The sequence below is a fragment of the Falco biarmicus genome, chromosome 10 (genome assembly GCF_023638135.1).
Source record: "Falco biarmicus isolate bFalBia1 chromosome 10, bFalBia1.pri, whole genome shotgun sequence".
Taxonomy (NCBI): Eukaryota; Metazoa; Chordata; class Aves; order Falconiformes; family Falconidae; genus Falco; species Falco biarmicus.
Genome location: NC_079297.1, coordinates 16,120,227 through 16,136,350, shown reverse-complemented (window position 1 = coordinate 16,136,350; position 16,124 = coordinate 16,120,227). Strand labels below are relative to the sequence as shown.

The following is a 16,124-nucleotide window of genomic DNA, read 5'->3' as shown; positions in this document are numbered from 1 at the left end:
CATCTCCAAACACAGGCACCTAGAAGTGAGATACCTGCAAGCAGAGCTGGGCAGCCCGATGGCTGGGCTTTCAGAGGTGCCGAGTGCCTGTGGTTCCCCTGCAGCCAGCTCTGGAGCAGATGTGCAGAGCCCTCCAAGTGCCCAGGCTGCCCTGGCTGCCTGAGGCTGGGGCTTGACCCAGAACAGCAGATCCCAGAGCTCCCTCAGATGAGCTGCTGGGGGAAGAGGGGCTCCAGGAGCCCCCCCAGACTCTAATAGATCTTGTGCAGGTTTAGCAAGCAGATGCCAGCCTCAGCCGTGCCTGGGAGCACCCCTCACAGAGCCAGTGTGGTACCTACCCACCCTGCCAGCCTCTTTTGCCCCATTCCCTCTGAAAGGCCTCAGAGAGGGAAGCTCCAGGTTGACTGAATCAAACTTCGCATCTCTTGAAGGTTTTGTAGCCATGGGGCTCAACTCTGACACTTGCTAATGTGAACAGATCATTTGCACCTGAGTCATGCTGATGAGAATCAAGTAAGTTGTGCAAGCAAAGGAGTTTATTGAATCATACACAAAAATGTAGGGATGATAAGGATCAAACAGCACCCAGGAGTAGCCCACAGTGCTCTGTGCTATCCTCTTCCCTTGTTTAAAGAGGCAGCACTGATGGAGATTTGGGCCCTATCTTTACCTGCCACCAGCCTCCAGCAAGGTGCTCAGCCTCTGGAAATGCTCCGCGTCAACGAGTGCTTCCTGGGTGCTCTGCAGATGCAAAGTTCCGTATGAAAATCTTATTATTTATTGCCAGTGCTACAGAGAACAGAAAAAGCAAGGGGTGGCCTTGTCCTGCACAGCCTACCTAGACATAGGTGCAGTGAGTGCGGTCCCGGTGGAGGGTCCCAGCTGTGATGTGGTTTGTTGGCCAGTGGCTGTGAAGGTCCATGCTTGTTGTGGTCCCAGCTCCACTTGGACTTCCTACCCTACCACATGTTGATAAACAGGAAGAAATGTACAAGGGATGCACTGAAGTTCATAGTTAAGCAGAGTACAGCACTGTCTGATCAGATGGGGAACTTCTGCATTATTTTTTTGCTCTATTAATTCAGAGGTGGGACTTGCTGAAACAGGGACAATTCACAGGACACAGAGCTGGATCTGGATTTCTGAACACCCCCAGAGTTAGCTCCAGGGCAGGGTTAAATGCCAGTGGGCATAAGAACAGCAGCAACACCAGGAACAAAGGGGATGTGGGTGTTTCGGGCAGGCAAAGGGGCAGGCTGGCTCCCAGGAACAGAGGAGGGAGCTGCTGGGACATGCTGGGGTTAGGGAGAAGGGCACTGCTGGGAAAGCACATGCAGCCACAAGGTGAGGCTGGGGATCCTGGATGGATCACCGGGCAGTGGCTGGCAGCGGGACCCACCACTGCTCATGCACTGGGGACCAGCACCAGCGGGGAGGCTCACACTGCAGAGCAACCACCCACCTTTCCCCAGCAGTGCCCGGGGGATGTACCAGCCGGTCACCCAGCACTGTGGCTGTACGCACAGAACGGTGCCCAGGCGCTGCAGGGGTGAGTAGCGTGCACAGCTTGATCCAGCAAGTCGCCGAGCTGCAGGCGGTGGCAGCGCAGGCAGGGAGCCCAGGCAGCGCTGCCAGCAGCAGCCACGGCTGCAGGCAGCAGCCTGCCCATGGGCTGAAGCAGTGGAAGCCCTGGGTCCACGCCATGACCCAGACCCAGGAGCTTGCAGCTCTGAGCGGAGCGGATGGCCCCTGGGGTTTGCACCAGGGACGCGTGTGCCCCACTGCCGCACCAGCCGGATCCTGCTTGTCAGCAGACAGGCCTGGAGCCTGTGCCTGGCAGGAGGTATCGCAGGATTGGGCCCAGAGCAATCTGTTCAGATAGAAGTGGGTGGTAATTTAATGGAAATGGGAGAAGAACTCCCCTGTAGCTCCAAGGCAGGGTGTTATCAGCAAGCAGAGCCCTAACGAGCCACAGAGAAGGCTGGAGCCCTCTGTGCCATTTCATCTCTGCTGCTCTGCGTTGGATTTCCCAGGAGCCCTGCAGCCTCGGCCTCATTAATTATGCAAATGAAAAGGTGCTGCCAACGACTCATCCCTAGGTAGGATCCCTGGGACTGAAGTTGTGCCCCAACAGCGGCTGCTACCCCTGTGTTTGGGCAGGGAGGGTCCCGGAGCACATCAGGCAGGATGGATGTTTGCAATAATTATCCAGTCATCCCCTTCAAGTGTACTGCAGCCATAGCAACAGACAGATGTTCTGTCCCAGCCAGAGTCCGCAGCGAGCTGGGGAGAGAAGCACAAAAATTAACCCCTTCAGCCCCAGGATGCCACAGAATCCACTTTATTCCGGGACCAGACCAGACTTCAAGATCCCTGAGAAAATTCTAGGAAATTGGGCAACAATCCAGCCACACACCCCCCAGATAAAATCGAGAGAAATTGCCCCAGTGCTCCCTCAGCCACTGTCTGACACAAAAAGTTGAACGAAACCAGCAGCATCCTGGCAGGCTGGTGGCCTGGCTCTGCCAAGTGCCCCAGTGCTGCTGGTCCTGTCCGGGTAACGAGCCCTGCTCATGCTCAGCATCTCCTAGGGACGATGCTGCAGGCGAGGCCCTCTGGGCCTGGTGGTAATGAGCCTTTGGAGATGTACAGCACTGGGGAACCTGTTCAGGGACGGCTGCAAGCAGCATGCTCTCTGCAGCCAGCACCCACACAGCTCTCTGCAGCCAGCACCCACACAGCGGCCGCAACACAGACCATGCCAGGCACCCAGCTGGGCAGGGAAGGGGCTGGATGCACCACATGCATGAGCATCCAGTGCAAAGTTAACAGCTGTGTCAAAGCCTTTAAAAGTATTTGGAGGCTGGATGCAGCCAGACTGAAGAATAGCCGGTGTTTCATTATCCCGCTGCTGCACAGGTTTCCAGGATTCAGCCTGAGTCCATTAAATCCCACCCAGAAATATCATCACAAGGGTCCTTGTGCCCACCAGCACATTGAAAATATAAACCCAGCTTCTCTTGGGGGCCTGGATGAGCAGCCAGCCCCGCTGCAGGCACAAGGTTTCTGTTGTGCCTCCCGTCCCCACCAGCCAGCCATTCCTTCAAGCAGTAGCATTTTCATGTTTTAAGCTAAAGGCCAGACCCCCACTCTGCAGTTCCCTTCTGAAAGGATGGGAGATGCCCACCCTGGCCAGGAGGTCCTGCAGAGGTAGCGGGGATTCCTCAGAGCCCACAGCAATCCCTCGACCTCAGAGCAGTGTAAACAGGCTCATGGGAAAGCCCCATCCAGATGTTTGCAGCTGCAGATGCTTCTGGAGTGCACCCACAGTGAGGATTTCAAAGGAGAATGATGGGACCGAGGGAGGACAGCCCGAGCAGATGTGCTGGGAGGGATGGATCACACCTGGAAGAAAGAAGAGAACCCTCCTCTTGGCTGGCAGAGCAAGACAACCCACTGCCCTGCACATAAGCACAAGTGTGAAAGGTCACAGGAACACAGTTTCACTTCCCAAACTGTAAGACTATTTTTGGTTCACATAACTTCCCTTCTTGTCGTCTGCCACACAGACAATGAGAACTCCAGCTTGCAGAGGGCATCCCATCCCCTCCAGCCTTGCCTGGTGACAGCTTGTACCATGCCAGCACAGCCTACTCTGGAAATCTGTGATCCCCCAGTTGGGTTTTTTCTTCTTTCTCCAGAAGAAAAAAAAAAGAAGAAAAAAAATGCATGGAAGGGTAAATTTGCTGATCCTGAAACTGAGGGAGACGTGGCATCATGTGCAGTCGCAGAGGATGTGGGCAGGTGCCATCAGCCTTCCCCACGCAGCTCTGGAAATGTAGCTCAGTCCTGATCTGCAGCTCCCTGGCTGTTCCTGTCCCGGGCTCCCACACAACCCTGGCAGCTGGTGGGTATTTCGGTCCTCACCACAGCACTCAGGCGACTGCTCTCCTTCTGTGGTTTTCCCCCCAAGCACATCAGTTGAGCATCCACGTGGTTTGATTCCCAGCCCTCTGAAGCCACACTGGAGACAGAATAAGAAGGTGGCAAAAAGTCTATTATTTCCACAAATCTCCATTCAATTTGTTACTCCAGCTCCTCTGCCTGTGTCAGTACCAGGCTTCTCTCCCAAGCAAAAGCCACACCACATCATGTTTTAGTGCTGTGACGGGGACAGAAATCCAATGGGCTCCAGAAGGAATTCATGTTCTTTGCTGACTACCCTTAGCTGCTCTGACTTACTATCTGATCTGGATCTAAATTAGGTTTTGATTAAAGTCAAGAATAATTCTACTTGGAAAAATTGCATTGTTTAGGTTCATAATTAGCGAAAACTATAGGAGAATTAAAACTGATTTCTCACTTTGGGGACAGAGAGCCCTAAGTGACCTTAGATGGTGCACAGTCCCTGCTGCGAGAGGCAGCCACACTGTGCCAGGTCATGCACAACCTGACCAAGCTCTGTGTTTGCAGCAGCCAGGTTCTCTCCCCAGTTCTCCTCTGGGATCACTCCTGTAGAGACCGATGGCTCCAGTGCTTGGTCAGCATCTCCTCATTTCCAGTGTGGGTTTGTACATAGTCCGTTTATTCCCACTCGCTCTTGTGCTGAGGTGGTGCTGGGGTTTAGCCCGTGTCCCTCCCTGGTGTCTCTCTCTTGATTGTCCACAAATGTGCCTTCTCTCAGCATTCGTTTTGCTGAGATCAGTGAGCTGAGTCATCTCTGTAAGACACTCTCCTTTCTCCTGAACAATCCAGCAAACTCTCCCTGCACTAGTTTCAGGCTAAATTCTCTCAATATGGTGAACCAGAACCAGACAGCAGCCTGGAGCTTCACCACAGCCTTCATACTTCTCTGCACCTCTCTCGAAACAACCCTCCCAGACAACTTGGGATCATTCCCCTTTTTCTTGACTGCATCCCGTTGATGGATGATAGCTCTCCCATTGGTGGATCACAGCTGCACCGCTGGTGGATCACAGCCATACTGTTGGTGGATCACAACCATACTGTTGGTGGATCACAGCTCTCCCACCCAGCCTTGGGTATGGGAACGTCTCAGACACAGGCTGTGGAGACACAGGGGCTCCCTTTGTGTTTGATGGAAAGAATAAGACAGCTCCAGCAAATGATTCATCTCACTCCATGGTAAGCATTTAAAGCACTGGGATGAACGGTTTCTGGAGGTGCTCATCATCACGCAATGACTGCAGCAGCAGTCTAGATGCCCAGGTAACATTGGCTGTCCGGCTTTGAACAACTGAAATTACGAGAGCCAAACACTCATCATCCGTAGTGATCCCATAAGTACCTCAACATTCCTCTAGCCTCTCCCAAGGAAGCACTCCCAGCTTGCCAGCAGAAGTGATGGTCATTAACTCCTGAGCTCACTTGGCACTGCTTGGAACCAGGCTACGTCCCCTGACGGGTTTGGTCCCCTTGCGCCCACCCCTCTGCCTGCCTCTCTTATCCCACCCAGCAGCATTCAGGGCTTTTGGTAAATGGTTCCAGTTTGGGTCCCAGATGCCAACCAAGAGAACCAGCGTAGCTGGGCACACTGCAGCCCCCACAGGCACAGCACCTTCTTCAGCTGGGAGCTGGGGGGCACCGGCTGCTGGCCTGCCACACACAACTTTTTACATGGTATTTGGCTGCCTTCATTTCCAGCTGATATATTACATTTAAAACAGCTTGGAGGAGAAGGGTACTTTCCAGTCATCACTTTCCCATGTAAGCTGTAAATGTAACTGGGGTGGTGTCAAGGGCGAGGGCTGGGAAGTGTCCACCACTGCCACCCCCCATCAGCAGGTAGCCGCGGGGGTCCCCACTCCCACCCGCCCACACCCAGCTCTCCCACCACCCTGCACCCCCAAGGCATGAGCCAGGCTCTTGCAGAAGGAGCAGGAGTCTGCAGCAGAGGCTGAGGGCTCGCTGTGCTCCTGGTGCTGGGTGCAGGGTGGGGACCGGCTGCTGTCACTGCTGAAGAGGATGGCTGCAGGAACAGGGAACATGGAAGCATGGCTGAGCTGGATCAGTCCCTCTGTTCTGCCCCTGCCCTGATGAGCACCAGACACTTCAGAAGAAGGCCCATGCGCTACGGCAAAAAAACAGGGAAGGAAATATCCGCAAAGGAAGCATCTTTCTCACTCCTGACCATCAGTTTCAGACTTATCCCCTAAAGCATGAGTGCTTATCTTGCCCTTTGCTTTCTTAAAACCATACCTTCCCAGGTGTTCCTCCTCCAAAGAGGCACACAGTTCTTTTGCATATGCAAATCACTCACTGTGGTGATACATTCCACCAGTTAGCTGTAAGATGGGTAAAATGATCTGCTTTAATCAGTTTGGATGAGTCCTGCTTTTGTTGATCGTCCCTTTTTCTTGTACCTTGAGAAGAGATCTCTGCACACACCATGTACTCTCTCTGGACACTCACCGTGCTAGAGGCACCACAGCCTTCCCTCTTCAGCTCCCATCTCAGCAAAGCTGCCCTGATATTTCCAATTAAATATTTTCTAGGTATTACGATTGCTAATTCCTGATTTCCTTGGTTTTATGTCTGTGAAAGAATAATCACAAGCCAGTACAACAGTCCAGGGTCTGGGGTACCCCCACCTGAAAAAAACGTTACAAAAATGCGGTATAATGTACAGTGTCTGGTTTATATTTGTTGGAATTTACTAAGACCAACTTTTATTTATATAGTATAAATAGCAATGGACCTGGGGCTATCATGTGCTTGTCTATAAAAACGCCTGCAGCAGGCACCCTGTGCTGAACACCACCCAGCATCTGTCATCCAGAACCGACAGTTTAAGGTCCAGTGCCACCAAACACTTCCACTTTTTTTTCTTTCCCCTATCTTTAAGGACAAGAGTGGCCTCGATATCACGCTAATTCTAATCCAGCATGTCATGAGATTGCTCATGCACCACAAGGTAAACCCTTGTTGGATCTGTGCTGGATTGGGACCTAAAATATTGATCTGAACACTCGGCCCATGTGTGAGTGGTCTTCCCAAAATCCCTGCTCGGAGGATAACAGCTCTTGGTTTGGCTGGCCTTGCCTTCCCAAGCTGGAAAACTCCTGCCCATGCTCTCCAGAGTGACCCTCTGTATCGTGCTCTAGGTGGGCCCTCAAACCTTAGTGGAAAGACTAGACAGACTCACGCCAAAGAGCAGACAAGGTATTTAACTACAACTATTAACAAACCAAATCAGGTGGAAGGCAGGCGAGAGACCTAGCCAAGGGAAAGGCTAGCAGGACATAGCTCACCACATCTAGAGGACTGCAAAGCAAAGACAAGCCCAGTGAGTGCTGTACACCAGACTAAGGTCATTCGCTGGAAATCCTGCACTTTCCAGCAATTTTCTACAGAGGACAGTCACCACCAGAGAGAAGATGGCTAAAGTCCTTCCGTCCCACCAGGCACGCCTACCATGTGGCTGGAGCAACTGGCTCACCCCATGCCAAGTACGAGTCCACCCAAACAAAGTGCCGTCGGTGAGCAGGCTCAGCGAGCCTGTGCCCGACCATCCACCACGCACAGCCCCTCACCCCGCCCTGAGCTCCCCTCTGCCAGTTCCTTCCCCTTTTCTGGGAGAGACCCAGGCCCTTCAGCTGATGCCTACTCTGCACAGTGCCATTCACGCCAGGAAGGGGTGTCTGTTCATTTACGGAAATAGTAATGCTTCTCACTCTGCTTTGCGCTGACAGACGTAACATTTGATGGTCATTGGGATTTGGCAGTGAAAAAACTCCAACTGGTGCCATTCACGTGAAAATATCCAGGTTCAGTGGATGTGCAGACTCCTATGCCAGCTTCAAATGGGTGGGCTGAGGTAGGAGAAGGCTTCTGTCGATGCTTACAGTGGTGCGAGAGGACACTCCCTTTTCCCTTGGCTCCCAAGCAGCTGAACTGCAAGGTGGGGAAATCAGCAACTACATCAGCCAGGAGGTCTGACCATGGTGAAAAAGGCAACCCCACCCCTGGGTAGAGCTACTCCGCAAACGCAAAGTGTCCTTCCACTCTCTTCCTCACTCAACACCTCCTGCAGTGCAGCTGGACTCCAGCGGCGAGTGCTTCCCTGGCACTCCCGGACAGCCAGCTGCCACCACACCTCCTCCAAAGCCTGTTCACAGGCTTCTCATAGGAAATGCCACCCCCCGCCACAGCCACCCCACGTGCCAGCTGGTGCTGGACACCAAGCTCAGCCGGTCACCGCTTCACGCTCTGCAGGCAGGGTGCCCACTGCTGTAGCAGGCTAGGAGCTGAGCCTGGCTTCATCCACAAAGTCTTTGCAAGAAAGTTGCCCACCGAGCCCCAGTGGTGCAGAATATCCTTCTTTGTTCTGCCATTTCCCCAACTGCTCCTTTTGGAAGTCCCCTGAGAAAGCTGTGCTTCCATGGCTGAGGCTTGAAAGGATGTCCATCTTATTTTTAGTAGTCAGCAAAAACACTGCAGTGCACGAGCAAGTTCCTGTAAGCAGCCTGTACCACATGCCTTTGGGCAGAAGCCCCAGACTGGGGAAGACCTTCTGCGCTCCACAAGTCCCTCTCCAACAGTGTCGCGTTGGGCCCAGTGCCAACTGGATAGTGACACTGGGAATCTTTTGAGAGGTGTCCAGACATCCAGTGGGGTAGAGAAAGTCAACATGATTTCCAGTGGTGTGTGTCAATAATTAACTTCAATGCTCCTCCAGTGTCACAGCCATTCCGTTTTCACTGGATTCCCCCTGGCATGGCTAACACATGGCTTAGCTCCTGCAGCGTTCAATTCCCACCCCTGGGATCTGTCGGACAGGCACAGGGTGGCTGGCACGGGATGAGGGGCAGTGAAGAAAACTGCCCTTTGGCCAGTGAAGTGTCCTCACCTTCCCCCTGTCTCCAGCCCCAGCCGTGCGGCACTGTGGTTGACTGTGTGCTGGCCGGCCCCGGCACCACGGCACCCTGCACCTCCAGCACCAGCCTCAGAAAACTCCCTGACACATCAAATTCCTCTTCCAGGTTCCCACAGGCTCCCAGCTCCTGCTCCTACATCCTCATGCCAGCCCTACTGCTGCTGGCAATGCAGGCAGCCCTCAGTATGCACCACTGCCACGTGCACCAAACTGGCACAGACTGGGCATGTGGCACTGCCGGGTGGGCATGGAGCACATGTGTGGCACTGCTGGCAATGCACAGAGCACAGAGCACAAGCACGGCACCGCCGGGCAGGCATAGAGCCCATGTGGCACTGACAGATAGACCAGGAGCACACGTGTGGCACTGATGGACAGACCAGGAGCACGTGTGTGGCACCAATAGACAGACCAGGAGCACGCAGGTGGCACTGATGGGCAGACTGGGACCACATGTGGCACTGATGGACAGACAGGGAGCACGCATATGTGGCACCCATGGACAGACCAGGAGTACATGTGTGGCACTGCTGGGTGGGCATGGAGCACATGTGGCACTGATGGACAGCATAGAAGCACACCATGTGACATTGATGGATAAGGAGCACATGTATGGTACTGACGGAGAGACTAGGACCACATGCGTGGCATTGATGGACAGACTGGGAGCACATGCATGGCACTGCCAGATGGGCATGGAGCACATACATGGCACTGATGGACAGGGAACATGTGTGGCACCCATGGACAGACCAGGAGCACATGCATGGCACTGTTGGGTGGACATCGAGCACATGTGGCCCTGACGGACAGACTGGGAGCACACATGTGGCATTGACGGACAGACCGGGAGCACACATATGGCACTGACAGACTGGGAGCACACATGGGAATGATGGACAGGGAGCACACACGTGAGACTGACAGACAGATTGGGACCATATGTGTGGCACTGAGGGACAGACAGGGAGCACGCATGTTTGGCACCCATGGACAGACCAGGAGCACACGCATAGCACTGCTAGGTGGGCATGGAGCACATGTGGCACTGATGGACAGCATAGAAGCACACCATGTGACATTGATGGATAAGGAGCACATGTATGGTACTGATGGAGAGACTAGGAGCACACGCATGGCACTGCCACATAGGCATGGAGCACATGTGACGCTGACGGACAGGGAACACACATGTGGCACTGATGGAGAGACTAGGAGCAATGTGTGGCATTGATGGACAGACCAAGAGCATATGTATGGCACCAACAGACAGACTGGAGCACACACGGCACTGATGGACAGGGAGCACAAACATGAGACTGATGGACAGACTGGGACCATTTGTGTGGATTCGATGGACAGACAGGGGGCACGTGTTGCACCCATGGACAGAACAGGAGCTCATGTGTGGCACTGCTGGATTAGGCATGGAACACATGTGGCACTGATGGACAGCCTGGGAGCACACATGTGGTATTGATGGACAGACCAGAAGCACATGCATGGCACCAATGGACAGACCAGGAGCATGTGTGTGGCACAGCCAGGAGGGCATGGAGCACACACATGGCACTGATGGGCAGAATGGGACCACGTGTGGCATTGATGGACAGACAGGGAGCACGCATGTGTGGCATACATGGACAGACCAGGAGCACATGTGTGGCACTGCCGGGTGGGCACGTAGCACATGTGGCACTGATGGACAGGGAGCACAGGTATGGTACTGACGGAGAGACTCAGGCCATATGCGTGGTCCTAGAGTACGTACTCCAGACCAGGAGTACGTGTGTAGCACCAATGGATAGACCAGGAGCACACACGTGGCACTGACAGACAGGGAGCACACACGTGAGACCAATGGACAGGACTGGGACCATACGTGTGGCACTGATGGACAGAGAGAGAGCATGTGTGGCACCCATGAACAGACCAGGAGCACATCATGGCACTGCTGGGTGGGCACAGAGCACATGTGGCCTTGACGGACAGACCGGGAGCACATGCGTGGCACTGCCAGATGGGCATGGAGCACATACATGGCACTGACGGACAGGGAGCACATGTGTGGCATCGACAGAGACTAGGACTGTATGCGTGGCAGTGCTGGTCAGACTGGGGGCACACGCGTGGCACTGCTGGGTGGGCATGGCGCACATAGGTGGCACGGACGCGCAGAGCACACGCGTGGCACCCACGGCAGTGGCGCCACCACGAACACGGCACAGGCATGTGGCTGCCGCGGGGACACGCAGCCCCAGCTGCCGGCCGGGACGGGCGGCCCCGTCTTCCCCCCGTGGCCGGCCCGCCCCCCCCTCCCCCCCCCCCCCCCCGCCCTCCCCCGGCGTCTGAGGCGAGGGGAGGCCGAGCCCCCCGCCCCGCGGCCGCCCCCCGCCGCCGGGCGCAGGGAGGATGCTCTGCCGGCCGCTCGCCCGGGAAACGGGCGCGGCAGCGGGGCCGGGGTCCGGCCTTTGTCTCCCGCTCCGGGGCCGGCAGGATCACGGCTGCCCCGAGGCCGGGCTTGGGGCGGGGTGCGGCGCTCCCGGGCCAGCGGGACAAGCCTCGGCCGCTCCGGGCAGCCCCGACCGAGGGCGCTGCGGGGCGACGCCGGCGCTCCCCGCCTCCGTCCCGCTCGTTCCAGGCCGTTCCGGCGGGCGGCGGACCCCGCCGCTGCCGCTGCCCCCGCGGCTCCTCCCCGGCTCTGCGGCGGCTCGGCAGGTGCCGCCTCCGCCCCCGCCGGCCCGTCCCGCCGCACACGTGCGCCCGCGCCCCGCCGGCCCTTTGTCTGGGGACCGGCACCTGGACCCGCGCCCCCCCGACACCCCCCCGGGCTCGGCCTCCCCCCCCCCCCCCCGCTCCCCGCCCCGCTGCCCGGCCCGTCCGGGGCCCGGCCGAGCCGGGGCAGCGCATCCCACCGGCGGCGCGGCGGGGGAGCGGGCGGGCGGCCGGCGCGGATCACGGGGGGCCAGGCCGGGGGGGAGCGGCGGCCCCGGGGCGGGCCGGCCGGGGGAGGGGGGCCCGGCGGCGGCGGCGGCGGCGCGGCCGCTCTAACAGGTGGGATCCCGCTGAGAGGAGGAGGCGGCCGGAGGGGGGGCGGAGGAGGCAGGGACGGGCGGGCGGGCGGGCGGAGGGAGGGAGGGGGACGAGCCGGAGCCGCCTGTGATCCTGTGACAGGAGCGGCTGCTGCTGCTGCTGGCGCCGCCGGTGCCTCCCTCCGCCCGGCTCGCCGGGTCGCTGTCCGAGCCCCGGCGCCCCCCCTGCCGCGGCTGCCCCCCCTCCCCTCCCGCCCCCCCTCCCTTTCCCCGCTCCATCCCGGCCGTCGCCCCCGCAGCCCGTCCCGGGCCACGCCGCGCCAGCGCCGGCCGGGCTCGCCGCGCCGCCCCGGCTGTCCCTCCGCCCGCTCCGGGACAGGGCGCGGGGCCGGGCGCCGCCGCCGCCGCTGCTGCCGCCGCCGCCGCCGCCGGCCGGGCGATGCCGAAGCCGCCGCTGCTGCTGCGGGGGAGCCGCCCCGGGGACAGCGAGCTGGGGCGGCAGTTCCGGGACTGGTGCCTGCGCACCTACGGGGACTCGGCCAAAACCAAGACGGTGACCCGGAGCAAGTACCAGCGCATCGCCGAGGTGCTGCAGGGGGGATCCGGCTCCGGCGGCGGCTCCGGCGGGGGGGAGAAAGGCAAGTTCCAGTTCTGGGTCCGGTCCAAGGGCTTCCGCCTGGGAAACGGCACCAGGGAGGCGACGAAGATGGGTCAAGTGGTGGTATATGTGCCGGTGAAAACGGGAACGGTTAGTGCGCTCCGTGCCCCGGGGGCTCTGTGTCTGTCTGTCTGCCTGCCTGTCCGTGTCTGTCTGTCCTCCCCGGGGGTGCGGGCGGGGGGGTGGTGGGGGTGGTGTGTGTATTTGCCCGGGGCGGGGGCGGGCACCCCCGGGGCCCCCGTCCCCGCCACCGCCGCGCCGGCCCTGTCCCGTCAGCACCGGGCGGCCCAGCCCCGCCGCGCCGCCGGCCGCCGGGAGCGCGCATGCCCCATGCGGGGCGCGACGCGGGGCCGGCCGCTCCCGCAGCCCCCGCCGCTCCCGGGGCACCCGCCGCGCCCCCTGCCGCCCCGACCCGCCCGGGGATGCGGATAGGGAGAGGCGCCCGCCCGGAGCCTCGCACCTACCGCCGCCCGCCCCCCCATCCCCCCTCCCCGGTCCCCATCCCCGTCCCCGTCCCATCCGGTGCGGCCGCCGTCCCCGGGCGCTGCGGGGGGGGGGGGGGGGGGGGGGGGGGGGGGGCGGCGGTACTCCGCGCCCCGCTGCCGTGCACCTGCCCCCTGGGGGGGGGGGGGGGGGCCGCGCCGCGCCGCCGCCCGGTGCGGGCCCCGCCGCCCCCCCCGCCCTGTCCGATCACGTTCGCCCGGCATTTCCCATCCGCCCCACGGCCGGGGACAGGTCTGCAGTCAAGGGCAGAGCGGCGGGGAGGGGGCGCCGGCACCCCCCGCCCCCGCCGCCGCCGCGCCCTGCCCGCCCGGCCCCGCCGCGCCGAGCGGAGCGGAGCGGAGCGAGCCCGGCCCGCTGCGGCGAGCCCGGCCCCGGCGTCCCCGCGGCGCTGCCCGCCCCGGCGCGGCCACTGCAGCCGGTGCCCCGGGGGGGTGCGGGCAGCGGCAGAGCCCGGATTAGGGCAGCTCCCCCCCCCGGCTCCGCGCCCGCCCGCGGGCCGCCGTCCCGGGAAACTCCCCCGCCGGAGCCTCATTGTTCGGCGCCCCGGCGGGCCGGCGGCGCGGGGCGCACCGGCCGCCTCCCTCCCCGCCTGCCTGCTGCCCGCCCCGCTGCCCCCCCCCGCCCCGCCGCCGCCCGGGGCTGCCCCGCCGCCCCATTGTTCCCGTCCCGAGCGCGCCCCCGCTCCCCGGCGCGCAGCGAAACGCGCAACTTTCGCGTCCCTGCGCGCAGGGGTGCGCCCGGCGCTCCCCCCGGCCCCGCTGCCCGCCGAGGGGGAGGATCGGCCCGCCGCCCCGCCGGGGACCGCTCCGGGCCAGCGGGCACAGAAGGGCTCCGGGAGGGATTTTTTTTTTTAATAAATTTTTTTTTCTCCACCCCCCCCCCCGTCCCTCCCCTCCTCTCCCCGCTGCTGCTGCTGCTGCCCGCTGCTCTAAAGGGTGCAGTGTTTTCTGTGCACACACAGACTCTAGCATTGATGTGGCTGGAGGATGCTTCCATTGAGGGCAGCCCATCTGTGGCAAATGCTTCTAAAACGCACTATTTACCTCCCATCTGGTCTGCCTTATTATTGGGGGGAGGGGGAAGGGTCATTATTTCTCCCTTTCCCTTCGTGGTGCTCAGAGGCGCCTTTCTTTCTCCCCTTGCAGCCCCCCTCCCCCATGCCATGCCCCACAAAAAATTCTTTGCAATTTTTTTTTTTTTTGGGAGACCTCCTTGCAGCCCTCCGCTCCCTCTCCCCCCCCGCCCCCGCCCCAAAGGGCCCCTGCCGAGAGCGGATTAGGAGCGGTACCCCCTTTCCCGCAGATACAGCACTTCCCCCGGGTCCTCTCCATCTAGCCGGCGACTCTATCCCAGATCTTCCAAATGCTGCAGAGTCATGGTACCCCAGAGAGGCCGAGCCAGACTCCCTCGACCCTGCCGCTAGCTAGACGCCCCCTCCCCTTTGTCCGTGAGGGAGTCCCTAGGGTCAGCAGCTCAACGAGGCCGGCGCAAGCCCGCGTATTCCCAAAGGGCTTCTGCACAGATGAAGTTTCAGCAAGGAGCGTGTGTCTAGGCCCCCGCATCTTCCCTAGCAGAGAGTCCCTGCAGGCACAGATAGGAGATACACCCAGGCTCCCGTAAAGCAACAAACAAAAAGCAGGCATGCCCTCGGGGGACAGCTGAATGTTCCAAGGGGCAATACCGCTTATATCCCAGGGCTGTCGGTGCCAGCCAGGCGGTGGGGCTGGGAGCACTTTGCGGAGCCACTGGCTGTAGGGAAGCCCAGCCATTGCCCTCCCCCCCCCCAAAAAAAATCCTCTGGCCCTGGGTCTGTAGAAGTTGTTACCTCCTGGCCCCTCTGTCCCGGCCCTCCCCGGCCCCACCGGGCCCCTCTCCACCCTGGAATCCCGTGGACCCTTTCAGACAGATGCAGTGGCTGCATTTTGGTTTTGCCTGAAGTGCTCTCCCATTTAGAGATAACTTGACAGGGATTTTCTTCAGCCTCTCATAATTCAGTGCTCTCCTCTTCCTCGGCGGTTTGGGCTGGGTTTGTGGGTGTATTTCATTTTCTCCATGCATTCAGTCAAGTAAGTCATGAAGCTGATAGAACCCTTTTTGTCGACAGTAAAGCATGTATTCTGGCTTAACGCCTGTTCAGCTGCTTTTCCCAAATACTTCTGGAGCGGCATTGCTTTCCCCTGGCTGTGCTCCTCGGCAACCTGCCTGCTCGTCCTCCTCGGAGCACGCTTGCTGGAGAAGCACCGTGCTCGGGACTGTCCCACGGCTGGAGCCAGGCAAAGCACGGGGCTGTGGGGGGGCAGGGGGGCGGGGGCGCGGCGCTGCTCTGTCTGCAGGTCGCTACAGGAAATCCGAGGTACCGGGAGCGAAAGCTAGCAGGGAGGTGGTAAAGAGCGTGTAGAGGGCAGCAGTGGGGATAAGATCTTTCCTTCCCCTGACAGGGCTGGGGCCACTCCTACTCTGGGGAAAAAAAATAAACCACCACCCCCCCCCCCAAAATAATAACTCCCCCAGCAGCAACCCGGTCGGGCTGTTCTTTTTGCCTTACGCATCCTGAGCTGGTTTGTGTATTTTCTGCGCATCTGTGGCGAAACATAATTAACGTGTGGTTATTATTTTCTCTCCTGAGTAACTTTCCCTTGCCCTCCTCCAGGCCTCTCATCAGAACAGGCCTAATCAGATTTGGGTGGCTTGAGAGCTGGGACTGTGCACTGAGAAGGGGGCATCTGCCTTAGGTGGTGGTCAGAGCAGATGGTGGTCTTCTCAAAGAATGCACTGGGAATAGGAACAGCAGTGCGGACGGATGTCTGGCACAGAGACTGTTCAGATTGCTTTTTCCCAGATGAATGTCCCAAAGATGCTGGACATTTAACACATACAATTAAAAAAAACCTACACAGATAAACACATGAGGTTTAGCAGTGTAGGACATTGTTGTCTGACAGCCCTATTCACGTACGGGCTGGATGTCGCATCCTTTAGGTCAGGGAGTTGGAAAAAAATGCGTTTAGGCTGTACTGAGGAGGAGGAGGAGGGT

At 59.3% G+C, this 16,124-nt stretch overlaps 1 protein-coding gene across 1 annotated transcript in view; it reads left to right on the top strand.

Moving 5' to 3' along the window:
- Positions 1 to 12,204: 12,204 nt before the first annotated feature.
- The window catches only part of NOL4L (nucleolar protein 4 like), a 61,225-nt gene continuing 57,305 nt past the window's right edge, over positions 12,205 to 16,124 (top strand). Inside the window, 1 exon segment of the mRNA XM_056354096.1 lies at positions 12,205 to 12,676. Within this exon segment, the coding sequence (XP_056210071.1) occupies positions 12,368 to 12,676 (309 nt within the window). The 5' untranslated portion in view covers positions 12,205 to 12,367.